The sequence below is a fragment of the Lissotriton helveticus genome, chromosome 3_1, assembly GCF_964261635.1.
Source record: "Lissotriton helveticus chromosome 3_1, aLisHel1.1, whole genome shotgun sequence".
NCBI classification, from domain to species: domain Eukaryota; kingdom Metazoa; phylum Chordata; class Amphibia; order Caudata; family Salamandridae; genus Lissotriton; species Lissotriton helveticus.
The window spans coordinates 883,652,189-883,680,141 of record NC_136061.1 but is presented as its reverse complement, the minus strand read 5'-3'; the positions used below and the strand labels follow the sequence as shown (position 1 = coordinate 883,680,141).

The window sequence follows — 27,953 nt, the reverse complement described above, 5'->3', positions numbered from 1 at the left end:
CTTGTGTCTAACATTGGCTGACCTCGCCTGCTATGTGAATCCAAGGTTACCCCCTGACCACGACCGGCTCCGGTAAAAGACTCTGACGCTGAAAGGCACCACTCGTAGCTCCTGGGCCTGGGTGAGCTGAACCAACTGTGCCCCTACGACCCACTACATCTCAACTTACCTCTGCTGTCATTGGTCTCCCTCCTGCAACCTCCGGTGCCACGCCTGCAGCCAGTTTCCCAAAAGAAGACACCCCTGATTCTGTTTTTTGCACCCATCTGCCACTGTGACGCTGGTGGTGTATGTTTGGTGTGGCTTTGTGTCCCTCCCCATGCTAGTCCTAACCCCTAAAGCTTGCCCCTGCAACCGATTACTCACCTGCAAGCATTGTGGCTCCAGACAAAGCCAGTCTGCTTTGAAAACCATTGGGCCGAACTGCAACTTTGCCCTCTGCACCCAGCCGCCCCTGTGCTGCTGGTGGTGCAGTTTTGATACTCACCTGACCCTTGGTGACCTTTGATCCCAAAGACTAATTGTATTACTTACAATTTTAACCGCGATACTGATTTCCCCATAGGATAACCTTGAACAGTTCTGGAAAGTTTCGAAGCTTTGATTTTTCAAAGTGAAAAGTATATTATTTAAAAACATACTTACCTTAATGTGACAATCTTGGTGTTATAATAACATACATAGTATATTTTTCTAAAATTGTTATGGATCTACGTGTGAGTCGTGTGTCCATTAATGTTGTGCAAATAAATGGCTTGCACTCCTCTGTGTTAGGCCTAAGGCTGCTCTCCCACACTACCACTAAAAGAGCACTTACTGGCAGATGCATCAAAGTAAGTACCGGGAGCAAATGGGCAGATTCTCAGAATCTGCCCCTTTGCTCCCGGTATTTTTGCATTTGGGATGCATCATCCCAAATGCAAAAATCGCAATTTAAGGAATCTCTAAATTGAGATTCCTTAAATTGCGATTGCATTTAAGGAATCCCAAATTGAGATTCCTTAAATGCAATTCATGAAAGTAAAACAAATAGCGAATTCGCTAATAGGGGGAGCAAATTACCATTAAGTTGAACTTCATGGTAATTTGCTAAAACTTTGAAAAAAGCACTTTTGTGCATTTTTCAAAGTTTCATGTTGCACACACACATGCCCTGAGGGCATGTGTGTGTGCAACATATGTGCATAGATCAATTTCAGGGGTGCAAAAGGGTGCCATTTTGACACCCTTGAAATTGCATGAGCAATTTGCGAGTACCTACTGGTACTCGCTAATTGCTCATGCAATCTCCAATACATTCCTATGGGCCTGTAGGCCCTTAGGAATGAATGGGACAGCATTCCTTAATTGCGACTAGCAATTTGCGAGTAGCAATTAAGGAATGTTAAGGAATCGCTATTTTAATAGCGATTCCTACATGCATAGGCTTTTGCTATTCCTAAATAGCGATTCCTTAAAAATCGCTATTTAGGAATAGCAAAAGGCTACGTTGATGCATCTGCCAGTTAGGGTTTTACATTGAGTCATGTACACTTTTGGGGAACCCCTGGACTCTGTTCACGGTATAACCACCTACTGGATATACAATATACAGAGCAAGCTTCCTACAGGCAGTTTCAAACTTCATGCCAGAGAGCAAAGCCTATTTGATTTTTATCCTACAAAATGTTGGTAAAGTTTGCCATTGACTAAGTGCTCCATTAAAAGAGAGTAGGCATGAAATTAACCAGGGTAGTAGGTTCAATTCTGGGCTATCTTCTAGAGGTTTCATTAAAACATGCTTAAGTGGAGCGGGAACTCCTATTTAGAGGATGGGTATGTAAATGAGGTAACTATTCTATTGCATGAAAGAAAAATTAAATACAGTTGCTATGGCTTCTTGGGAACTATGCTGATCCCAAGCAAGAAATGCACACATATGTGTGTGTGCGCGTGTGTGTACACCACAATTTATAGTTGTAAACAGACTTCATCCTTATCAGGATGAACAGAGTGACTCACCACCCACAGAACTTGATAGCAGATAATAACCAAAAGGTCAACATAGTTTGCTCGGTTCCCACCCGAATAGCCAGAGTCAAAATGAACATTAGATTTATATTCTGTTAGTTCAAGCAATCGCCCTATATAATAAACAAAAGAAAGTTAACTGAATTTTTTTTGTCACAAACATTACAATACCTTATGGCAGAAAACCGTTTTGCTTTGGCCTTGTCAAGGAACTTTTTGTATTTCGCAATCTTGTCATCCAGAGCCCTAATGACAGCTTTGGGGTTTTGGGCTTTTGCCGGAGGCATTTGTTTGGCATCAGTGCTATCTGCATCCTGGCTCTTTTCAGATTCATTTTTCTGGCTCGCTTCCACCTCGTCATCTTTCTCTGCCTCTTCCTCCTCCTCATCTGAACCAATGTCTGACAGGTCTGATAGATCAGGCGCTTCTACGGGTACAAGGTCTTCACCAGTGAATTCAGGTGCCACATGTATTTTTCCAAAGTTCTGTCTGACATGGGTCAAGATCTGCTTTATTTCTGTGTTTGCTTGGGTCTCTTCTGGCCCCACTGTTTCTGGAGCTATGTTGACAGGCTCCAACTTTTGCTCTTTTGTACTACTGGTAATGGTTTCTTGAACAACCTTTATAGGGGGTGCAAGTTTTGAAGGCTGTAAGAGAGAAGAAAACAACAGTGTCAGACTGATTCATTATTTAGGGATCCATTCTGAGTAGAGTAAGATTTCTGAACAGGTTCCAATGTGATATTTCAAGTTGTACCCTGAGTGGTCCTTGAAGAAATGGGGACGTACAATAGGAATTGGTATTAGTGCACAAGATTCCGAAAAAAATCCCCCATTTTCGACCTGTTCTCCATCTGCAGATGTTACTAGGTTTACACTAGCGAAATATTTAGAAGGTAAGGGAGGTGTGATCCAGTTCCAGTTCCAGTTTTAACGTCTTTATTTCGAAGTTTTCCTTCATAAAAGACAAGCATATAAAATACATAGACAAAACACATATCTAATATATACAAATGTATACATACAGTTAGAATTTTCAAGAGTCTTGTTTAAAAACAAATAAATGACAGTGAAAGACGTTTAAGTACACGTAAATACAATTAATAAAAGTCAATTCAAGAATGCTACCCAGGAAATATATGTTAGTAAAATTATCACTCAGCTACTAGCTCTTCGTGCAAGTTATCAGAATACTAGTTTGAAGAGTAAACTTCATTACTCAAGCATTACAGTGTTTATACTGTAGATCTTCGAGGGGAGCAGTATGAGGTACATGGATAAAAATCATACAAATCCCAAATGGAGATGGGGCCGTCACCTTCGTGGGCCTGGCAGGATCGTAAATAGGGGACAGTGTTCCTATTCCTAAATTTAACAAGGATTAGGTCCCCGGGAATGTCCTTAGGTAGAGAGCCTAACCAGCCCACCCTTCTGGCACTCAGTATACCTCCATCCTTATTGGGTGGCAGTGGTCTATTTTTATCTAGCCAGAAGGTGACCTTGTGTAATAGGTCCTGGTATCTCTCGGGTTTCCTGCGTGAGGGAGCTGGTACCCCAGAGAGAACTAGCACAAAGGGGGCGGCTTCCGGGGGCAGATCTATATGTGCTGCTCTGTTTGGCTCTGCTCTAGCGGCTGGGTAGTTTGTTAATAAGGGTTTGGGGACAATTTTAGTGACCAGTGGAGGTTGGCACTTAGGGGGCTGTTTAGTAGTCCGGACATTTATTTTTGAGTTGTTCAAGGGTTTACGGCCAGTTCTAGTATCAATTAGGGGTAGCATGCTGGGAAGTTGTCTATCAACGGAAGCAGATTTTGTTATGTCCGTCAGCATAGGGCCTGCAGGTACAGTAGGTGAAGTGGTACAATTGGGTATTGCCAAATTTATAACAGATGAAGAGTTAATCTTAATAGCCATCTCTATACTTGTCAGCCTATCCCCTAAAGAAGTAATTCGTTCTAGCAGGGGTGCCATTGCAGATTTTAACAATTGTTCAAGCTGAGGCATTAATTGCAATAGAGGATCATCCAAGCGTTCGGCAACCCCCCTGGGTATGATGGAGTTTGTGGCAGGCGTTGGGGGATCGATACAAAGTTTTTGATTTTTAGGTTGGAGCTCGCAATCATTTGTCCCGTCAAGTTTCCTTTTCATACTTTGGGCCGGCAACACCACAGTGGCCTGAATGTTATCCTCATTGGGTGGTAGGGGAGGTTCACAAGTTCTATCAGAGGGAGCGTTAGTAGTAAGGCCTTTTACGGGGGGGGATGTTATTGGGATGAACTTAGTCCCACACAGAGCATTTAATTCCTCCCAGTAGGACAAGATTGGCAAGCTAGCTGGGGTGTGTGACGGAGATAACAATTGGGAACCGTCATCAATATCAATTTCGCAGGTATTGGTGGGTGATGCATAACTCTGGAAAAGATGTTCCATTCTCTGGTAATGCTATGGGAGTTTGGTATGCCCCCTTATATGACACTGAAAAAAAAGAAAAACCAGGAATGTCCGCGAATAGTCATGTACATGGTATCTATAACTGTACCTTCTATTGCTATGGGGCCAGGAAACGTGGCCCGTCCCGTCCTCCTCGTGCCTCTGAGGGCCACAGAGGGCCCGCCCTTTGCCCGGGCTTAGCCCGGCGCTCCCGCGCGCTCCCGCGACGCGGGACTGTTGGGGGACTTTGTAGCGCCTCCTGCCGCGGAAGTGGTATCCCGCAGCTTCCTGCCGCAAATCAGGCTGGGGATTGTAGTCTCCCCCGCACGGCTGCCGCAGCGCGATGTCAGGGGCTGCGGCGGCGGGGGGAGACAGCTGGCAGGGTCCCGCTACAGTGGAGGGTAAGTGCTCCGAGCCACACAGGGCTTCACAGGTCCGTGGCTAGTGGCCGCCCGCTCCCCTGGGACTGCTGGGGGACTTTGTAGCGCCTCCTGGCGCGGAAGTGGTATCCCGCGGCTTCCTGCCGCAAATCAGGCTGGGGATTGTAGTCTCCCCCGCACGGCTGCCGCAGCGCGATGTCAGGGGCTGCGGCGGCGGGGGGAGACAGCTGGCAGGGTCCCGCTACAGTGGAGGGTAAGTGCTCCGAGCCACACAGGGCTTCACAGGTCCGTGGCTAGTGGCCGCCCGCTCCCCTGGGACTGCTGGGGGACTTTGTAGCGCCTCCTGGCGCGGAAGTGGTATCCCGCGGCTTCCTGCCGCAAATCAGGCTGGGGATTGTAGTCTCCCCCGCACGGCTGCCGCAGCGCGATGTCAGGGGCTGCGGCGGCGGGGGGAGACAGCTGGCAGGGTCCCGCTACAGTGGAGGGTAAGTGCTCCGAGCCACACAGGGCTTCACAGGTCCGTGGCTAGTGGCCGGGAGGTGTGATCCCAAATCAAGTGGTTACCTATTGTTACTAGCTAATCAGGATTTACTTCCAACTCAGAATTGAGTCCTTGTTAATTATCTACTAGACTTTTATGCCTTTAGTTATGCTGCTGCACTGAAGGACAGTAACAAAAGAACTACTTTTCACTAATCATGTCACGGATGATTGATCACCAACCCCGAGCAGAAAGTGGGGCATTAAACATGTCTCTTCTGTTCTTCATGGTCATGTTGCAGTGAAGGCTTCCTAGAGCAAATGCACGCAAGATTATCACTATAGTTTTTTTGCCCCAAGTAAAAAGCTGTTAAAAGAACTACACAGCTAAAGAATGGCCAGAAACAGCCAGGTTTTACATTTCTTGAGGAAAGCAATACCTCATGAAGAGACAGCTGAATGGTGCTCCACATTCAAGGGCCTGAAACAGAAGAGCCAGCCTCTTTCTCCTGCCTGCAGAATGAGGGAATCACATGCTGCAATGACTGACAGAATGCAAGGAATCCATCACAAAACAGAGGACATGTTTATCTTTTAGAAAACTAGGAAATTCCTATAGATGGCTCCGTGGACTATGTATAATACTTTTAACTGCACTCTCTTGGTAACTGGGAGCCAAAGCAAGGACTCGCGCAGCAGCCCCATTTAATGCAACCTGGAATTGCCACATGACCTATCTTGGCATGACAGGCACAGCACAAAGCAGGAATCTAGGTGAGAGCCACAATAACAGTGGTGGCGGATGCAAAATCACTTACAATTAAGCATACCGGAAGACTGCAGAGAACATCCAGATGGGAAAAAAACAGTGGCAAACCAGCCTTCTGCTGGGAGCTCATTATGTATCTTATTCTCCAAGTTCCAAATATTTTTAAGCCAGGTGGTCAGTATGACCTTTCAAATTGGTAGAAGACTGGATTCTGGAGGTATCATTGCCACCACCACCACCAACAAATTTCTATCTTGTCAATACAACCTTTGATAGAAACACAGTCTAACGGGTTCCAGATCTCCGTAGTTTCCTTCTATGCTGTGAGTGTTGGATGCTCGAACATCTTTAGGAGGACCCGAGAGTCCCCAGCATTCATAGAGCACTGGAAACCATCACAACGGATGAGAAGAACTAGAAGCACTCCACAAACCGTGAAGAAGCTTGGGGAACAACAAACTCAGAGGAATGCTGCAAAAAGTAAAAACATTAGATGTCAAAGAAGGCTATTAATCAGCCTCATGATAAATAGAGAGAAATGAATGAAACCAAGTAAACCAGCCGGGTCTGGTGGCTCAATGGACTAATGCATCCACTGTAGGGATCTGTGTTTTACCTCATGGTCACAGGGTTGAGTCCCGTTAAAGTATGAGCACCTTTTCAAGGTCAATACAATGAGTACCATTGAGTTGGACAACAATAAGCATACATTATTTCAGTGCCAAGCTATTTATTTATTTTTGTGGAGTTTTATATAGAGTGAGCAAGACCGTATCCGGGTAACAGAGAGCCTTACAGTAGTCTACAAAGAAAGGGATATAATATATATAATATATCACACACGAAAGAGTTGCCCCCTTGGAGAAGCCACACAAAGGCAGGTTTTCTCATTCCGTTTATTCAAGGAAGTAACAGCTCAGCATAGTGTAACACCCTGCATGAAGATTATTCCCAAATCGCCGACGCGTTTCGTGCTTGCTAGCACTTCTTCATAGGCATGGAATATCAAAACAACGCGAGGCAGCGTTGTGCACTTTTATTTCAACCTGACTCCCGCCCCTGTGGGCGTTGGCTCCTCGCAGAGCTTTATGGTCTCAGTAGTGCACCCAAGTATTCCTCTCGTGAGTTTGCTCAAGGCGTTGCAGGTGAAGACAATGTTGAAACCCCAGTGGGTATGCAAACTGTTCCACTTCCACTGCACTGTTATTGTAAACCTTCCAAAACGCCCTCCTTTCCAAACGCAGTGCCTTCTTTCGATAACACCACTGGACTGCTTTGCTGCAGCGGGGCTTCTCCACGGCCGGACCAGCCGTAATTACATCACACACGAAAGAGTTGCCCCCTTGGAGAAGCCACACAAAGGCAGGTTTTCTCATTCCGTTTATTCAAGGAAGTAACAGCTCAGCATAGTGTAACACCCTGCATGAAGATTATTCCCAAATCGCCGACGCGTTTCGTGCTTGCTAGCACTTCTTCATAGGCATGGAATGTCAAAACAACGCGAGGCAGCGTTGTGCACTTTTATTTCAACCTGACTCCCGCCCCTGTGGGCGTTGGCTCCTCGCAGAGCTTTATGGTCTCAGTAGTGCACCCAAGTATTCCTCTCTTGAGTTTGCTCAAGGCGTTGCAGGTGAAGACAATGTTGAAACCCCAGTGGGTATGCAAACTGTTCCACTTCCACTGCACTGTTATTGTAAACCTTCCAAAACGCCCTCCTTTCCAAACGCAGTGCCTTCTTTCGATAACACCACTGGACTGCTTTGCTGCAGCGGGGCTTCTCCACGGCCGGACCAGCCGTAATTACATCACACACGAAAGAGTTGCCCCCTTGGAGAAGCCACACAAAGGCAGGTTTTCTCATTCCGTTTATTCAAGGAAGTAACAGCTCAGCATAGTGTAAAATATATATATATATATAGAGAGAGAGAAATAGAGAGAGAGAGATAAATACACATGGACTAAAGGTAACAAAGAAGTAGAAGCATATAATATAACAAAGTCCAGGCATAGAGCACATTAAGGCGAGGAAGAGGTAGCGGGTGAGAAGGAGGGAGGGAGTGATCTGTGGGAAATGGGGAGAGTTCTCAGTATGAGAGGTGCTTCTTGGATCAAAAGAGTTTTGCTTCTTTCTTGAAGGTGGATATGGAAGGGTTGCATCTGATTTCAGTAGGGAGAGAGTTCCAAATTCTAGGGGCAATTCCGGAGAAGGATTGGCGATAGGTTTTCTTTTTATTTTTTTTATTTTGGAGGTTTAAGAAGTATAGAGCTACTGCTTACGAAGGGTCTGTTACCACTCGATAGGGTCAGTTTCTGGGCCAGGTAGGGGGTATTGTGGTGTAATGCTTTGTGGGTCATACAGGCAATTTTGAGAGGAATTCTGGCTTTGTAAGGTAGCCATTTCAGAGATTGAAGGTCGGGGGTTATAGCATGTTTCTTTAGACCCGTGGTGAACCTAGCTGCAGCCTTCAGAGGTGCAAGTGAGGTTTTCGGGAGGTCCACCAGGGTAAGTGCTACCGTAATCCAATTTCGATAGCACAAGTGCATGTACAGCAGTTGAAAGGTCTGCCATGGGGAGGAAAGGTTTAAGGTTCCTAAGACTATGCAACAAATAGTTTTTTACCTGTCGGTGTAGTTTTGCAGCTTGAAGAACTTTCTGGATTCACTATGCTGTACATTATTCCACCATCTAGTGGTTGGGTCCGGAATTGTAGTATTTCTTCTTTTTCTGTTTTGTTTTTAGTTGTTGGTGGGCGTTTGCGACATAGTACCACTTGTTGTCCTTCTGTGACGTCGACTTCCTCTGGAAGGGCCCACCCTTGGTAGCCATCTTTTGATTTTTTTTTCTTTCTCTTTATTTGCTATTCCTCTTTTCATCCTTCCTCCTTATAGTTCTCTTCCTTGGCGGAAAAGGGTGGGGTTGCTAGTGAATCCAGAAAGTTCTTCAAGCTGCAAAATTACGCCGACAGGTAAGAAACTATTCGTTTCGATGCGTCAATTTTTCTGGATTCACTATGCTGTCCATAGACTTTGTAGCGGTTTGCTAGTCTTGTGGTGGCTGGGTAGAAGATGAACTTTGGTTTGTAAATAGATGCTGTAAGACCTTTTGTCCTACTTGTGCCTCCATGTTCACTTGAATGTCCACACAGTAATGTTTGGTGAATGTGTGTACCGAAGACCTTGTTGCTGCCATGCAAATGTCCTGGATGGAAGTGTCAGCGAGAAAGGCAATAGTTGCTCCTTTATTTCTTGTTGAATGTGCTCGTGGTACCCCTTGTAAAGGCTGTCCTGATTTTGTGTGGCACAATTGTATGGCTTGTGCTAGCCATCTTGCGATTGTACTCTTGGTTACTGGTCTTTCCAGAATTTTTTTTGCAAAGGATACAAATAGCTATTTTGTCTTTCTGTATTCTCTAGTCTTTTCCATGTAATACATGACCGCTCTTGCGTCAAGTGTGTGCAGAGCTATTTCTGCTTTGTCTTTAGGGTTTTGATAGAAACTTGGTATTTGTATACTTTGGTTTATGTGGAATTTTGACACCTCCTTTGGCATGAACTGTGGATCTGTCCTCCTGACAACTCTATTACTATATATCTGGAAGTAGGGTTCCAGTAATGTTAGTGCCTGCAGTTCACTAACTCTACGTAAGGATGTTATTGCCACTAAAAATGCCATCTTTATTGTAAGCATTTATAGCGTTGCTTTGTGTAATGGTTCAAAAGGTGCTCTCATCATTTGTGCTAGAACTATGTTCAGATTCCAAGCCGGTGCTTGTACCATTTTTGGTGGTGCAATCCTCCTTGCACCCTCTAAGAACCTTTTGACCACATGTGAGGTGAAGAAGCTTTCCCCTCTCCCCCTCTTGTATATGCTACTATTGCAGCTAAATGTACTTTCAATGATGAAAATCTTAATTTACTTTGTAGTAAATGTGTGAGATATTTTAGCACGGTTCTTTCCTTTGTAATCTTTCCTGAAAGACACCTTTGAAGACACCATTGGGTGTACCTCTTCCATTTTTCTGTATAACATTTTCTTGTTGTTGGTTTCCAAGCTTCTCTTAGAACAGCCATTGTGCTTTCTAGTAGATGTGTGAATTCTAAATCCTCAGGAGCCATGCCGCTAGGCCTAGACTCTGGTTCCGGGTGAAGCACTTTCCCATTGTGCATGGTTAGCAAATCCTGTCTTCTTGGAAGTTTGTGTATTGTTCCTTCTGAGATTTCCATTAGTGCTGAGAACCATGTTTGTCTAGCCCATTGTGGAGCTATGAGAATCATTGTCATTTCGCTGGTTCTGCATTTGCTGATTACCCTGTTCAGCAATGGTATTGGGAGAAAGGCATATGCAAATTTCCCTGCCCAGTCTATCCATAGCGCATTCCCTAGGGACTGCTTGCAGGGTCGCCTGGATGCGAAGATTTGGCATTTTGCATTCTGGGGTGTTTCAAATAGGTCTATTTGTTGCGTTCTCCATTTTTTGGAAATTGTTTGCACTTCTGTTTGGTTCAGTTCCCACTCGTGGGATGCTGTTTCCCTGCTCAGTCTGTCCACTTCTAGAATGTCCTTCCCTGGCAGGTGTATCGCTAAGATGTCTTTTTTCCTTGGAATTGCCCATCTCCAAATCTGTTGTGCTAGCTTTGAAAGTGCGACAGAATGAGCCCCTCCTTGTTTGTTTATGTAAAAACATAGTTGTAGTGTTGTCCGTTTGTACCCACACCCTTTTCCCGTATAGCTGCTTCTGCAAGGCTTTTAGCACTAAGAACACAGTTTTTAGTTCCAAGATATTGATGAGTTTCACCGCATCCTGTGGTGTCCACAATCCCCCTTACGTTGAGATTGTCCATGTGTGCTCCCCATCCCACTAGGGACGCATCTGTTGTTATGGTCATTGTTGGAGTTGGAGATGTAAAAACCCTTCCATGTGCTATGCTTGCTTTGTTCCACCATGCCATCTCTGTTTGTGACAACTACTAGATCCTCCCAACTCCCCGTAGCTTGTGGCCATAGTGTTTGGAGCCATTCTTGAAATGGTCTTATGTGAAGACGAATATTGGGAACTAAATGAATGCAAGATGCCATCATTCCTAATAATTTCCCCACCATCCTCACTATCAGATGATGCCCCTTCTGGTACAGAAGAGTCTCCTTCAATAGGGCTGATATTCTTTTCTCGCGGGGGAATGCTTTCCTTAACACAGTGCCCAAGAACACCTTCTTGCGTTGCGGTTCCATATATGATTTTCCCCCGTGTATGACGAAACCCAGCTGAACTATTGTCTCTACCACTTGTTGTATATGTTGTTTGCATAGGTTGTATGAGTTTGCCCTTACTAACCACTCATCTAAGTACGGGTAAACGTGAATTCCTTGCCTTCTAAGATGAACTGCTACTGCTGCCAGGCACTTGTGAACACCCTTGGTATTGATTTTAGGCCGAAAGCTAGAACTTTGAATTGGTAGTGTTTGTTGTCCACGACAAATCTTAATAGAATTGCTTGTCTTTTGTTCATTGGGATGTGCAGGTACGCATCCTTTAAGTCTAACGTTGCCATGTAATCTCCTATTTGCACCTGAGGTAGCACTTCTTGTAGGGTAGTCATTTTGAATTTTTGTGTCTTTATGAATTTGTTTAAAAACTTTATGTCAAATATTGGCCTTAGTGTTTTGTCTATTTTTGGAATTAGGAAGTATGTTGAATATACTCCTTTGTTCTTCTCTCTGTGCGGTACATGTTATATTGCATGTTTTTCCTTCAATTCTTGCACCTCCTTGACTAGGTGAGATAGTTCTTCTTTGGAATGTCTCTTTCTTTGGTGCTTTGTCTGAAGGTTGTTTGGTTAGCTCTATGCAGTATCCGTACTATTTATGTTTAAAATCCACTTAGTCTGTGGTTAATTCGCTCCATTTTTGATGGTAAAATTGTAGTCTGCCTCCTACTGGGGTGGTATGTTGGAGGAACTGTAAATTTGTATCTGTGTGTACCCCCAGTGTTGCTGAGTGTACTGTCTTGTGCTTGAAGTCACTTTGTTGAGGTTTGTTGTCCTCCCCTTTGTGACTGTCCTCTGCCTCGGAAGCGCCCACAAAAGAATGCTCTGCCTTGGTACAGCCAGCTTTGCTGTTGTCCCTTCTGGTACCCTGGTTTCCAGTTTGGTAGGTTTGGTGGTAACCCTGATGAGATGTAGTTGGTTGTTGCGTACCTTTCCCTGCTGGTCTTTTTGATGGTGTTCCTCTTCGTAGGCCCCTGAACTCGAGAGCCCCCATGGACCTCGCAGTTTCATTGCCTTTTTTCAGTTGATTGAGTTTCTCATCCACCACACTCCCAAACAATTGCTTCCCATTGAATGGTGAGTTGATGATGTTGCTCTAAACTTCAGGTTTGAATCCAGAAATTTTAAGCCATTTGTTTCTCCTTTCTGTGATTCCAATCATCATTTGTCTGCAGGATGTTTTGGCAGCATCTAAGGCAGATTTTAAGAATGTATTTGCAATGTTCTTCCCTTCCTCTACCAGGTGGGTAGCTCGCTTTTGGAAATGTTCAGTAAGGTGTTTCAACAGCTCTCCTACTTCTTCCCAATGTTGGTAGGTGTGTCGGTTCACCAGTGAATTTAAATTGGCTATGCGCCATTGATTCGCTGCACTCCTCTCCACTTTCCTTCCTACCAGGTCCATCCTTTTGCTTTCTTTGTCTGGAGGTGGACCTACTGTAGCTGGGACATTAGCTCTTTTACTTGCCGTTGATGTAATAATGGGGTCAGCCGGCACCGATCCCTTGACGTATAAGGGGTCTTTGGAAGAGTGCTTGTACTTCTTTTCAGCTCTTGGAGTTATAGCTTTGCATGAAGCTGGCTCATTGAATGCCTCTTTTCTCTGGTCTAGTACACTTGGTAGCATTGGGAGAAATTGGTTTCTCGATTGCGTAGGCATTACTGTCTCTAATAAACATGACTGGTTTTTCCTCCAGAGGCACCACATACATGTCTGCTGCCTTCTTACCACTTGATAATACATGCCAATGTCATGTGGAGGTGAAGGCCTGGAAGGATATGTCTCCACAGCCTCCTCAGGTGATCCGACGTCGAGATCTTGCCATCGCAGATCTTGAGTCTCCAAGATCGCCGATTCTGCATACGTTTGCTCATCTTCTTCGACATCGTCCTAGAAGAATGATTCCTGTTCATGTTCTTCTCCTTCCTCGACTGTCTCGGGGGTTGTCAGTGGAATTATGTTCTCAACGACTATCTACCCTGCTGTATACTTTGTTTTTGGCGGAATCGTTGAAGCCTCTCTTTCATTGTAGTATATTTGCCATTTTGGCTTCAAGCCTTTTTCTCTTCCTTTCTATCTAGGCCACGTATGTTTCGGTGTCAAGATCTTCTGCCTTTCGGTTGGCAGGTTGCTTGTGTCTCTTTTTTCAACGCCAAAGCATCCTTTTGTTGAGCGTCTTTCAACGTCTTCGCCCTTCGTGGGTCCTTATCCAAGGATGCTATGGTGTGTTTTTGTTTGGATGCCGTCGCGGTCGTTGAAATGTTCGGCGAAGGGGCTCCCCTTGTTAGTTTTGTTCCTGTTTTTCGAGACTCTTCAGGTTTTTTCAGGGTCGCCGACTCCCTTACCTCTTTCGAAGTCTTCTTTTTGACCTCCAAACCAAAATATTTCTTTCCTCATCGTCCTCTGGTCCTTCGGCGACATTATCTTCCTCTTCACTGGAGGGGCCCAGGTCTCGCAACGAAGGTGGTAGGTCCTTGGTCCTGTATGTTGTGATTGGCACCTCACTGTCTTTCTCTTAAAGTCTTCGGGGTGAAGACCGAGCAGGAGTTGCAGTCGGCGCTCTGATGATCCAGCCGCAAGCACAGGTTACAGACTGGGTACTGGTCCTTCTGTGCGTACTTGTAGTGACAGTTCTGACAAAATTTGAACAGTGTTTTGTCCATTACTGCGTCCAGGGAACCCCCTGCATGCGCATTCTCCGATCGTCGTCGAAGACCTCTATGTTCGACTCCTCGTTGACCTCCTGTTGCTCCGGGCAGTCGAAAGAACTTCCTCACGGTGTTTCTTCTTTATTTTCTTCCATTCTTCTCTCCAATCTTGGAAGCTTCTACGTAACGATCAAGACCCAACGGCGGAAAATAAAGAATCCAAAGATGGCTACGAAAGGTGGGAGCTTCCGGAGGAAGCCTGTAGACGTCACAGAAGGACACCAAATGGTACTACGCCGCAGACGCCCACCAACAACCACCCAAAAAAAAAAAAAAAAAAAGAAATACTACAATTCCGGACCCAACCACTAGAGGGCGGAATAATGCACAGCATAGTGAATCCAGAAAGATTCACACTGCAAAACTAATGGTTAGCTCCTCTAGTGATGGTACAGAGGTATTTTTGCTTGGAAAGGTCTTTTTCCAGGTTTATACCTAGGGATTTGGCAGAGTCAATAATGTGTGGTGTGCAGTCCAGGGCACTAAGAAGAGGGAGCCATTCTTTGAAGTTAGCGAGTGGAGGTGGGCGGTGTGATCAGTAAGAATTCAGTCTTAACGACATTGAGTTGAGGTGGTTGAGAGTCAGCTACTGTCCGTCTTTGTCAGGGTGTTGTTGAGGGTGTTGATGTCATCAAGGAAGGTGATTTTCATGAAGAGTTGGGTGTCGTCGGCATCCTTGTGGAAGAAGACAGGGTGAATTTGAGGAGTACACTTACGGGCTCCATATGTAAGTTAAACGGTCTTGGGTGAGAGAATAGAGCTTTGTGGAATGCCCAGTGACAATGGGGAAGGATCAGAAAGAGTGTGATTGATTAGAAGGTGCTGGTAACTGTTGAGAAGAAAGGAGGAGAACCAGTTCAATACCGTGCTGGAGAGGCCCATCCTGTGTTCTAGAAGATTTAGATGGATGGTATGGTTGATGGTATCAAAGGCCACTGGGTCAGGCCACAGGGATCAGGCGGTAACATTTGTTCTAGTCAAGAGAGCATAGGGCATCGTCAACAATGTGGACCATGACTGTTTCGGTGCTATGACCCAAATGGAAGCCAGATTGGCAATGGTCGAGGAGTTGGAATTGCTCGATGTGATTGCACATTTATTTCTAAGAGTTTGGCTATGGTAGGGATGTTGGAGATGGGGCGGTAATTGTTGGGGTCAGATTGGTAGAAGTTTGGTTTCTTTAGGATTGGGGTGACCTGGCCAATCTTAAGGCAGTCAGGGATGAAGCCTAGGGTGAGTGAAGCATTAATTATACTAGTGCATAGGGGGAATATGAGGTGGATGATCTCCTTCAGGAGTTTGGAGGGAAGAGGATCGTTAGAAGTGGTTGGAGAATTTCAAAGAAGATGAAGGATTAAGGAGGCCGTTCTCATCGAGGGATTTGAAGCTTGACCAAGTGGTGTTATTTCTGGGTGGAATGGGGAGATGTTTTAGGCAAGATTGAGGATCAAGTGGTGGGGGGAGTGGGGTGGGTACATGAGGGAGTAGTTTGATAGCGATCTGGATCTGGCTAGAGATTTGCATGGTTTTCGGAGTAAAAAAGGAGGAAAAGCTTTTGCAGTTGGGCACTAATTTGTTGTCAGTGAAGGGGTATAATTTTTTCAGTACGACTGTTTTTTAATAATTTTGAACAGTTTTTTGGGTTGGTTAGTAGCAGAGTCTAGGTGATGTTGGAAGAAGAGCTCTTTCCCAAAACTGTCAATGGATACCCCAATTGGCAAAATCATTAGCACCCTCTCTAAAATCCTAATAAATAGTACCCTAGGACCTTGGGCCTGAGGTACTCAACAGGGCTCCTAAGGGTTGCAGCAAGAATTGTGCCACCCTATGGGACCCCTCGTCAAGCACTTGCAAGACTGCCGTTGCAGGCTGTATGACTTGGTGCAGACAAAAGTGAAAACACGACATGTCACACATCCCTGTGTGCCATGTCCCTAAAACTGTTGTAATATTTGTAAGTCAGCTATACAACTGGGCTGACAGCTCTAAGACAGGTTGTTGAATACTACAAGTGAGGGCATACCTGCATGAGCAGATATGCCCTTGTGCTGGTCAGTCCTATTACTGCCAGTGCATGTGAAACGGGAAGCCATTTTTAAAAAAAGCACTTGTGAACACAAGTTGCCCAGCTTCATGATGGTTTCTTTGAAAATTCGAGATGTTTGGTATCAAACATCTCGTATTGGTAAACCCTCACTGATGTAATTGGATTTACCAAGACATGCACCCAGAGGGCACATTAGAGGTACCACTTGATAACCTACTTGCCTCTTGTGAACTTGCTGACTGGATTCTATCAGCCTGCCCCCCGAGACGCTGTTCTGACCTCCTTGGGTGAGAGCCTCTGCTCTCAGCAGATCCAGAACAAAAGCCCTGTCCGGGAAGAGGGTGTAACACCCCCTCCCATAGGATGACCTGCTGATTAGCCTCTGTGGACCGGTGAGCTTCAAAGAAGCTGCCGCCTTTAAAATGCAAATCTGCCTCCCCTCATAGGAGAGGAAACCACCCCCCTGTCCAGAGCTCCCTTGGCAAAATTAGCTAGTCAGGCAGACGTGCCGCCTCCAGGTGGGCTACTGTGAGGTGGACAATATTTTTCAGAAGTAGCCATCTTTGCAATAGCATACTTAGGAATTTTGTGACAGGTTTATGCCCACTTTCCACAGGAAGTGGTCATATATGAGATATAGTGACCCCTGGTAACAGTAGGCAATTGGCTACTACGCTACACTGCTCTTACGCCCCATAATTCAGTATTTAGGGAAGCCCCTGGCACCAGAGAAGCAGATCCTAATGACCTAAGAAGAGAGAGAACACCGAAGAGCCACAAAAGCAGAGAGGAGAAAAGAGGCAGCTGACATGGTTACCAACCCCGATGGCATGTCTCCATCCCTCATTGTAAACTGCACCAAAGCCGACTCGTCCTGCAGCTGATAACTCCTGAACCTTGGAAGGACTGCATGCCTTCAATAAAGACCAAGACCTCCTGTGAACAGTGGAACTGCTTCCCTGTGCATCCTGCAGGAACTCCAAAAGCAAATACTCTGAGGCCTCCGGAACCTGAAGTCACCACTACACCCATCTCCTGCCCGAGTTGAGTGGACCACCGGTGTCAACTAGGTCCCCCAGCTCTCCAGAGTTTGAGTCCATCGTGTTTCACCCTTCCTAGACTCCCAGACGTCCCCTGTTTGCATGGTTGCCCCCACTTTTTGCCTAATGTTGATGCACTTTGACTGAGTGTGGCCTGGGTTCCAGCCAACCAGATACCCAGGGCCTATACTCTTTTCCTAAACTGTACTGTTGCAAAACCCAATTGGCAACTCTCTGGCCACATGTCCCTTGTAAAAGGTACCATAGGTACTGTGACCAGGGAAGGCCTCTAAGGACTGAAGCATTTTTTGTGCCACCCTTAGAAGCCCAGTACCTTTACATACACACACTGCCATTGCAGGCTGAGTGTTTTGGTGCAAAGCAAAGTGAAGTGTCGACATCTGCCCACTACTACTAAACCTCACTATCTTTCGTCCTGCTGGTCCTTTTTACTTACATTACTTTCTCCTGCTGGACTGTTAACTTTAATTTTACCAACAGACCTTATAATCCACTATTTTACCTTTATACCCACTACTACTATACCTTTCTATCTTTTGTCCTGCTGGTCCCTCATCGTAACTCACACGTGACGCAAACAGCACACTTTTTCGGATTCCTGAACCCTCCCCTCCCCGACACCCTGTCTAGTACCTAGCCACTACTACAGTGGACACCCTCCCTCATACCCACCCACCTCCTTATACCCGACACATCCCTCCCATACCCACCTCCCTAAGCCCGTCCCCACACCGTGTAACGCGGACTGCTAACAGAAAACCACATACAACACTTCACCAACTATTTTGTGCTTATTATGGAGCTCACAGGGACACACACCTACACCACTACTTACCACCCAAACTCTCTAAAAACGCAGCCAAACGCTTCAAACACAATCTTATAAAACATCACCCTGAAACACCCGTAGCTGATCCCTATTTCTCATTACACAACGGACACACAACTAATGATATCATTTTTCATACGAAACGAAGAGCGCAATGGAGAAATGCATTCCTAACCCTATTTACACTCTCTGACGCAACCCCCAGGGGGGCCGTGGAGCGATGCAAAGGGGGTCGCGCCTTCCCAGTCGCACTTCTGCCCAAGGGCTTCAGCCCCCCTCTTCCCCCGTCGTGTGTCTCAGCCTGGGCTGCTGCAGTGAACCTCGAGCTGCTGGGGGCTCTGCTGGGCTGTGTCTGGAGTCTTATCTCCAGCACCCGAGTTTTTCACAGCTCTTTAAAGACCATTTGCATATTTACATGCCTTTGTAAACTAGTTACAGAGGCTTAGTTTTATTCCTGGTTCCAGTACCCCCTGGGTCCACACTCTGCCTATTCCTTACATTTGTACAAAGCATGTGACTATGCAGAGCTACAAACCGATAGTTATAAATTAAGTAACGTTTTGCTTACTGTATATTAAACAGTACATTAATTTGTTTTGTGATTTTGTTTTTATATAAGTACACTTGATTGAAAGCAGTTGGTGTGGAGCTCAATTTAGAACTATTCATAAAAAAGCCATCCCGATCAATTTTATTTTATAGAAATTAGATCAAGCTACAGTGAGTCTAAAATAATATGCCTTGAAGCTGCGTACAAACTATAGTTATTTATTTTGTGATTGCTTAGGGGCTGCATGCCAATCACAGCCAGTCTCTTGGCACAAACAGTATAATAACCTATTTTTACATTACTGAATATGCCTATTGAGGTTATGTGAAGACCAGTTCAATGCGGCCTACCAGCTGACCTCGAAGCTGGGGAACCGGGTAAGAGTCTCGGCAGGGATAGTCAACATTCTGTGCAAATCACCTTATCTCCACGTGCCTAACAAAAAATGAATGTGTCCGCCTGTAACATACGGGGTGCTCATGTAAAGAGCTCTGATCCCTTTGGTGGTGTTAGCACTATATAAAACTGCAAATAAAAATGTTTGAATGTGAAAAGCAGGTTGTTTTAAGACAATGGGTGATTAAGTGATTTGCCCGTAAATACAAACTGTTGAAGTGAGGCTAAGGATATGATTCTGCTATATAAAACTCCCAAAAAGGAATATGCTACTTACCAGTATGCATCTGTTCTTGGCATGTAGAGCTGCAGAGTTGTACATTTAGCAATAGATCGCCACCTGGTGTTGGGCTCGGAGGATTGCAGGTTGTTGTCTTCTTGGAAGAAGTCTTTGTAGTTACGAGATAGGGGACTCCTCCCTTGGACAATACTGCGCATGGTAATCGACTCCATACTCAGATTGTTTTTCGCCATGATGGGAAATGATGGAGTTAGTAGAAGAAAAGAGAAAAAAGGATGACCATGCGTGTGCATCAAAATAAGATGAGTACTGGAACGGATACAAGTCCCGGGGAGGCGAGAGGGCATGTACAACTGCAGCTCTACATGCCAAGAACAGATGCATACTGTTAAGTAGCATATTCCGTTTGAGGCATATGAGCTGCAGATTGTACATTTAGCAACGATTGTGCAGCAGTGTCTCCCCTAGCGGTGGTCGCTTGTATCCGTTGCAGCATACTGAAATAGTGTTTTAAGGACAGCTTGGCCTACTGCAGCTTGCTGCTTGGCTTGCACATCAACACAATAGTGTTTAGTTAAGGTGTGTATTGTAGACCATGTTGCTGCTTTGCATATGTCCTCTAATGGTATGTTTACTAAGAAAGTCATAGAGGCTCCTAGTTTGCGAGTGGAGTGCGCTTTAGGAGGAACTGTTAGTGTACGTTTCGCTTTTTGGTAGCATATTTGAATACACTTTACAATCCATCTGGCAATTCCTCCTTTAGAGATGGGATTGCCCTCGTGTGGGGGAGAGAAAGATACAAATAGTTGTTTTGTCTTTCTGAAGGATTTTGTCCTGTCTGTGTAGTATAGTAGAGCTCTTCTAACATCTATGGTGTGTAAAGCTCTTTCTGCATCAGAGTCCGGTTTTTGAAAAAACACTGGTAACTCTACTGATTGGTTAAGGTGAAAAGGTCTTGTTCGACCCAGCATTCTTCAGGACCAGAAATGTAAACTCACCCGACCGGGCAGTGCACGCCCTAAAGTGTCTACTCACGGTGGATGGATATTCACAAAAAACGTGTCGAACAAGACCAGATAGCTGAAACATGTCGACCATTTTTTAGGACAGGGAGTTCAAATTTACTTAACTCTTTATGTCCGTCTATACTCATTGGTTTTAACTGAGTTCGAATCACCCCTCTATTAAAAGTGTTGGTTGAGGGGGTGATCTACACTCATTTTAATTTGCACTTTTTTCTGTATGATGTTTTTTCACATGCACTAACCACAAGAACCCAATGAAGACAAACGGCTACCTACCTTTGGTGGGTGCCTGAGGGTTCTTTTTCTCATTTCGATAACTTCACTACTTCTCTGTGACACAGCTAAATTGTTTGTATGCAGCACTGATGGGTGTTGGGGGCTGTTTTGTAAGACCACTCCTCTTATGGAGCTTCTTGTTATTTTTTGTTTAAAATACTCTCTAGTTGTTTATGATTGTTTAACCCCAGGGGCGGGAGAGTATTTATATTAGCCCTTTCTCTCTGGTTGTTTATACATGTATGGAAGAATAAGCCAAATTGAACCTTTGCAGGTGTAGAAGGTAGCAGATGATATTTTGGATGGAAACATCTAGTGGATCAATGTTATTGTTGTTACAGTATATTGCAAATCTTTTCCACTTAGCTGCATAACATGCTCTGGTAGTGGTACAGTCTTGTGGTAGGTTTAAGTAACCAAACTCTAAGACCTCAGGAGCCAGATCGCCAAATTCAGTTGGTTTGGGTCTGGGGGTCTTATTTCTCCATGGTTCTGTGTTAATAGGGATGGCGTGAGCCGTAATTTTTTATGTGGAACCAGTGAGAGATCCAGTAGCGTGGTGAACCACGGCTGATGTGCCCATGTGGGTGCCACTAGTATTAGTTTGAGAGACTGTTGTCTGAGCTTGCGTACTACTAGTGGAATGAGTGGGAGAGGCGGAAAAGCATACGCAAATCTGCCTGGCCAGTTCATCCATATCGCATTTCCTTCCGATTGTGGGTGTGGAAATCTGGCGGCGAAGCTTGGGCATTTCGCATTCTCGTGGGTGGCAAACAGATCTATCTGTGGATGCCCCTACCTTTGGAAGAATGGTTGGAGAACTCGTGGGTGCAACTCCCATTCGTGAATCTGTTGTGACTGACGACTCAACAGATCTGCTATCTGATTGTGAATTCCTGGAAGGTGTTCTACTGTCAGGTGTATGTTTTGAGGGATGGCCCATCTCCAAATGCTCTGTGCAAGGTGGGACAGTTGCAGAGCGTGCGTCCCCCCTGTTTTTGTACATAATACATGGCTGTCATATTGTCCGTCCGGATTAGACCAGCCTTGTTTTGTACTTGTACTTGAAAGTTTTGAGTGCTAGGAAAATTGCTAGCAACTCTAAATGGTTGATGTGGAACTGTTTCTGTTGATTGTTCCATTGGCCTTGTGTGGTATAATGCAAGAGATGGGCTCCCCATCCTGTAAGGGATGCATCTGTTGTGAGCACTATCTGTGGAACAGGGTCTAGGAACGGCTGTCCCTTTGTCAAGTTTTTGGTGTTCCACCATTGCAGAGAGCGATATGTACGGCTGTCTACCCACACCAGGTCTGTGAGTTGACCTTGAGCCTGATTCCACTGTTGTGCTAGACATTCTTGTAGTGGGCGCATTTGCAGTCTTGCATGAGGAACTATGAATATGCAAGACGCCATCATGCCTATTAGTTTCATGAACACTCTGGCTTGAAGAGAGTGTTGGCATTGAAAAAGGAAAACTAAGTTCTGAATGCTTTGAATTCTGGCTTGACTGGGATACGCTAGAGCTACTGATGTGTTTATGGTAGCTCCTAGATATTGATGAACGTGTGAAGGCTCTAGGTGCGACTTGGTGTAGTTTATCGTAAACCCTAAGTTGTGTAATGTTTGAATCGTTTGTTTTGTGTGTTGTACACACTGGTTGAACGATCTTGCTTTTATGAGCCAGTCGTCTAGGTAAGGGAAGACATGTATCTGTTGTCTTCTGAGATGTGCTGTTACTACTGCTAAGCACTTTGTAAACACTCGTGGTGCTGTTGTGACCCCGAATGTAAGGACTTTGAACTGACAGTGTTGTCCTTGTATGACAAATCTTAGATACTTCCTGTGCGCAGGATGTATAGGCACATGAAAGTAGGCGTCCTTTGGGTCTAGTGTTGAAAGAAAATCTCCCTGTTCTAGCAGTGGAAGTACTTGTTGTAAAGTGATCACGTGAAAATGATCTGTTGGTATATAATGGTTGAGGGGCCTGAGGTCGAGAATTGGCCTCAGTGTCACGTCCTTTTTGGGAATTAGGAAGTACAGTGAGTAAACTCCTGTTCCTTGTTCTTCTAGAGGAACTACTTGAATAGCATCTTTTTCTAGAAGTGCTAGAACTTCCTGTTGAAGCAGGGTTATGTGTTCTGTGGACATTGGACGCTGTCTGGGTGTTATGTTTGAGGGGGTTGCTGTGAGTTCTAGGCAGTAGCCATGTTGGATAATCTGTCTTACCCACTTGTCTGTTGTGATGGAATTCCAGACAGGTAGGAACTGTGATAGTCTGCCCCCCACAGGAGTGGAGTGCTGTAGGGGAGGCAGAGGGAAGTCACTGTTTGGGAGTGGAAGAGGAGCGGTTGTTATTACCTCTACCTCTTCCCTTGTTGTTATTGCCTCTGTATCCTCCTCTAAAGTAGTAGGAGGTTTGTGTGTGTGTGTGTTTAAAAGATGATGTGGTATCTGCGCCGGTTTGCTTGGAGCCTCCTCTATAAGAGGAGCGGCGAAAAGAACCTCTAGTTTGGGTGGATTGTAATGCACCCATAGACTTAGCAGTGTCTGTGTCCTTTTTCATCTTTTCCAGTGTATTATCTACCTCCGGCCCGAACAGTTGGTTCGGATTGAAGGGCTGGTTCAGGATGGTAGTTTGTACTTCTGGTTTGAAACCTGAGATGCGTAGCCATACATGTCGTCTGAGAATAACACTAGTGTTAACTGCTCTAGATGCTGTGTCGGCTACATCTAGTGCGCATTTAATTGAGGCATTAGATATTAATTTGCCTTCTTGTAAGAGCTCTGCTGCAAGATCTTTGTGTTGTTCTGGTAGGTGTTTCATTAACTTTTCTAGTTGGTCGTAATGAGCCCTGTTGTATCGCGAGAGTAAAGCTTGTGTATTTGCTATGCGCCATATGTTCGTTGCCTGTGCACCAGAAGTTTGAGAATTGGCTCTTTTGCGTGCATTTGACACTACCAAAGAGTCTAGAGGCAGATGTCCCCTAATGTATACTGGATCTGCTGGTGCTGGTCTATACTTTTTCTCTATTCTGGGATTTAGTACCCTACACCGTACTGGATCTTTAAAAATCCCTGGAGCATGTTTAATGACTCCTTTGATCATGGGTAATATCTGGGTAGACCTTTGTGACTGTTCAAAAGTGTCTAATAAAAAGTCCTCCTCAATGGCATCAGAGTGCATAGGAACCCCATGGTAATGTGCAGCTCTGTTTAATAAGTGATTAAACCCAATACTATCCTCTGGAGGGGAAGGTTTTGTCTGGTAGTACTGAGGATCAGGGATGTCTGGTGCATTGTTTGGTGCAAAATTATTTGCATCGTCATCCTTGGGATATTCTGGGCTGATATCCTCATCTAAAGGGTATGTGTGTGGCTCTGGTACATCATCCCCCCCCACCTAAATCATACTCCTCGTCAGTGTGGTGTGATGATGCAGGAGATTGAATAGGAGAAGTTATAGGTTCAATATATGGATTAATAGGAGAGGAAGAAGGTGAAGGAGAGGAAGGGTGCATTGGAGAAGTTGCACAATCCTTTTTGGCAGGAACCACAGGTGTAAGTGGTGTGTCTGCTGGTCTTTTTTTATAAGGAATTGCTTCCACATGTCCAGTTTTAGGATTAATATGGACTTTTTTCTGTTTAGGATCTGGTCTAAACAGCTCTTCCTCTTCTAAAATCTTCTTCGGCATTGATTTTTTCGGCCGATAGAGGTTGTCTAGTGTTCTTTGCCTTAGGAGGAGTAATTGAGTCCTGTGGCAATGTTTTCGGTGCCGAAGGTTGTTTAGTCTTATCTGGAGTCTTTGGTACCAATATTGGATGTTTCGGCGTGGAGCTAGGTTTTGCTGGGCCTGTGGCGCCGGAATCCGTCTTCCCTTGTTTGTCTTTTGAACCGGAAGGTTTCGGAGTCGAAGCTTTCGGGTCTGGTACGGGTTTTGGCTTCGGCACCGATGTGTCTTTGGGTTCTGGTGCCGAAGTGTCTTTGTCTTTGGGCACCGAAGGGCGTTTTGGCTTCGGTGTCGACGATTCCTTCAGTGTCGAAGGATTTTTTTGTGCCAATGGAGGAGGTGGAATTGGCACGTGATGTTTTTTCGGCGCCGAGGCACCGGAAGGCATAGTCTGTTTCCTCGGTGTCGAGCCCGAAGGCGGGGCGTTGGAGGGTAAATTTCGGTCTCGACTGGGCCCCATGGGCGGAGTGCTGACCGTTGCCTTTTGTTTGGGTAGTGTCTGTTTTGCAGGGGCAGAGGTACTCACAGGTTGTCGAGATGGAATCGAATCGTCCGAGTCCTCTGCTCCCGATATGATCTGGAGATCAGGCGAGTCTTCTTCGGCGACGAGTGGAGCCTCGTCTTCGGAGATATCTTCGATTGGATCTTCATCCTCGGAGACGTCTTCTTCGACGATCTCCTCCTCAAAGATGGCCGCGGGTGTTGATCTCCTCATCTCGTGTCGACGTGCCCTCCGATCCCAAATGGTCTTTTTCGATCGGAAGGAGGCACAGGCTGTGCAGGTCGATTCATCGTGTTCTGGCGAGAGACAGAGGTTGCAAACCTCGTGATGGTCGCTATGAGGGAATTTTGCTCGACATACCGGGCATCTTTTGAATGGAGTTCTGTCCATGAGGTGTGGGCCGTACGGCGCCGATGGGCCCAACGGCCCGCGTCGACGCACCGGGATGTAGCTGGTGATGTCGAAAGTCTATTCGATGTCGAAGAAGTTTTCTTAAAGTTTCACGCTTCGAGAATGCAGAAAAGTGTTTTGTAGCCGGTGCGGAAAACTTTCATCCAAACCCAGTGGCGGAAAAAAACAATCTGAGGATGGAGTCGATGACCATGCGCAGTATTGTCCAAGGGAGGAGTCACCTATCTCGTGACTACAAAGACTTCTTCAAAGAAGACAACAACAACCTGCAATCATCCGAGCCCAACACCAGGTGGCGATCTATTGCTAAATGTACAACTCTGCAGCTCATATGCCTCGAACATAAAATTAAGTCACAAGGGCTTTAGGTCAGGATGGTTTAAAGCCCAATAAATTAATAACTGAGCTACGAGGCCTAGGTTGACCCCACCCTCCTCAGACAGCTCAGTGCTTCAGATGCACCCTCGTTTTGTTTGGTATTGCAGTTAAAATTAAATTTAAGTCATGTATTTGGTGGTAATATGAGATGTTGTTTGACCCGTAATACACTAACGGGAAACAACAAAGTCCACCTTGCACCAACTGAAACTCATCAAAAGACCTCTGCTTGTCCTCTAAACAAGCACCCTCCCCTCTATTCAAATCCTGCCTAGGTTATGGCATTGCCCTTTAGCGTGGTCTAGCTACGAGCAACAGGAAGGCAACAAAAAAGCCCTAAATGCAGCAGTACACCACACTTTTTGGATCCTAGAGGCCTAGATTGAATTCAAAATACTTTACAGTACCTACAAAGGCCTGGAATGCCATACCTGCAGGGAAAAAACAACCACTGCCAATTTGACAGCCAACTGTTGTGCCAGATTTTTTTTCCCCAGCACCAAATATAAATCAAATCAAGAGTGGGTGGGTTATGGAATTGTCTCTTCACCAACATTGGTAGCGGTCCCAACCTCCTGTAATTCAGGGCAAAACTAAAAGCTCATCTGTTAAACCCAAACATGCTTGACTCAAGATTCAATGGAGGAAGTGAATGCAGTTTGGTCCCGCTTCAACAGAACACAACACAAACTGTGTTCCACCATAAAATATATTTTCAGAATATTATCCATAGAATGATGTGTAATCTGCTAATGTCTAAATAATCCATCTCAGGAGAAAATAGAAACAATTGAGCCACAAGTGATTTACTAAGAAAAGTAAGGAATATGCTACTTACCAGTATGCATCTGTTCTTGGCATGTAGGGCTGCTTGCATTTATATCTTTGCATAGATCGCCGCCTAGTGTTGGGTCCGGATGATTGCACATTGTTGTCCTGGAAGAGTCTTCGAAGTATCACGAGATGGGTGGCTCCTCCCCTGGACTACATGTTGCTGAACAAGATGGCCGCCGGGTAGGAGCTCTGGTTCAGAGCTCCGAGTGCTTGGGATTCCAATTTTGGATTTAATCCCTGTTAGCACCCAGCATACCGGACATCTTGAGCTACGCAACTACCTCAAGTAACTGGAATATTATTTTCATCACCCTACCTGGCATCTGGAGCATCTGGGGGTCCACCATCTCCACGGAGGCTGTGAGCGGCGCGGGAGAGGACCGAATCGCCCCCGCCTTTGCCGGACACCGGGCTACCCCTGGCCATCGGAGGAGCCTGAGACGGACGGCTGGCTGCCTGGAGCCTGCTGCGGCGCTGACTGGAGCCGTCAGGGGGTCCCTGGACGTAAGCTGGGTCCGTCCGTCGTAGGAGAGGACAGAGACACCCCCCTCCTTGCCCGGACTCAGGGCTGCCCCGGGACATCGGCGGAGCCCGTGACGGATTCCTCGTTTGCCTGGAGCCCGCTGGGAACTGGCGGCACCTATGGACGACGGGTGCCCGCTGTGAAGGACTGCGAGGGAGCTGCTCTGGAATCGGAGGCGTCCGGTTCGCCCGTGAACGCCGGCTGTGGGGATCGGTTTCTGGCCCGGACTCCTGTGGCGCCCATCGGAGAGGTGTCGTCAGGCTCTAGGGGGGTCGTCTGGAGCCTGCCTCATCTGCAGCGGACTGCGGGAGCTGGATGCGAGAGGCAGTCTTGCGCCGCTGCCCAGGGAACTGCTGGAGGGGAGCCCGAGGCAAACTGAGAGGCAAGCGGGAGACACACGACATCGCCTATCAAGGCGGGAGGGGCTGCAGCTCAGGAGCTCTGGCCGCCTTGCGGGCGACAGCGAGGTTCCCTCGGCGGATGAGACTCCCTGCGGCCACCCCCCTGCTGTTGCCGGGACGCTGGGAGCAGACCTACGGACCCACAGACGCTGGCGGGGATCATCGAGTCTCTCCAGACGTGCAAGGAGACTCACTGCGGTCCCATCTGCTGCTGCCGGGACCCTGGGAGCGGACCTGCGGTCCTACAGACGCTGGTGGGGATCGAGGCTCCCCGGACAAACATGAGGACTAGCATGCACACCGCTTCTTACACATCTCACATTTTGCTTTGCTTAGACCCTCGATGTTTGCAAAACGCGATGGCTGCAAAACTACACTATCAACATTAAGGGACCGACTGAGCAGAAAATATCTAAAAGGTATTTAATTCACATCACTCGCTTACATTTTTTTAGACCTCCTTTGTTCAAAATGGCAGAGGTCATTAACTGAAACTATAAATCTCCTCCTGTACCTCCAGAGGCCCACAAGGCTCCTCGACTTAACTCCTCCACACAGGACCACCAAAATAGAGATAAGACTCCCTCCCAGCAAGCTAGGAAGCTAGGAACTGGGCTTACTCAAATAGAATGTGAAACTGCCCCTCCCTGCTCTCAAAGCTACAACAACAAACAGAGGACTACTGTCTCTATCTCCCCTATTTGGCGGCCATT

The 27,953-nt window shown here is 46.0% G+C and overlaps 1 protein-coding gene across 1 annotated transcript in view; it reads right to left on the bottom strand.

Moving 5' to 3' along the window:
• The window catches only part of GNL2 (G protein nucleolar 2), a 295,764-nt gene that overhangs the window by 53,646 nt on the left and 214,165 nt on the right, over positions 1–27,953 (bottom strand). Inside the window, exon 12 of the mRNA XM_078683329.1 lies at positions 2,182–2,657. Coding sequence (XP_078539455.1) covers positions 2,182–2,657 — 476 coding nt within the window. The remainder of the gene's footprint in view (positions 1–2,181; positions 2,658–27,953) is intronic.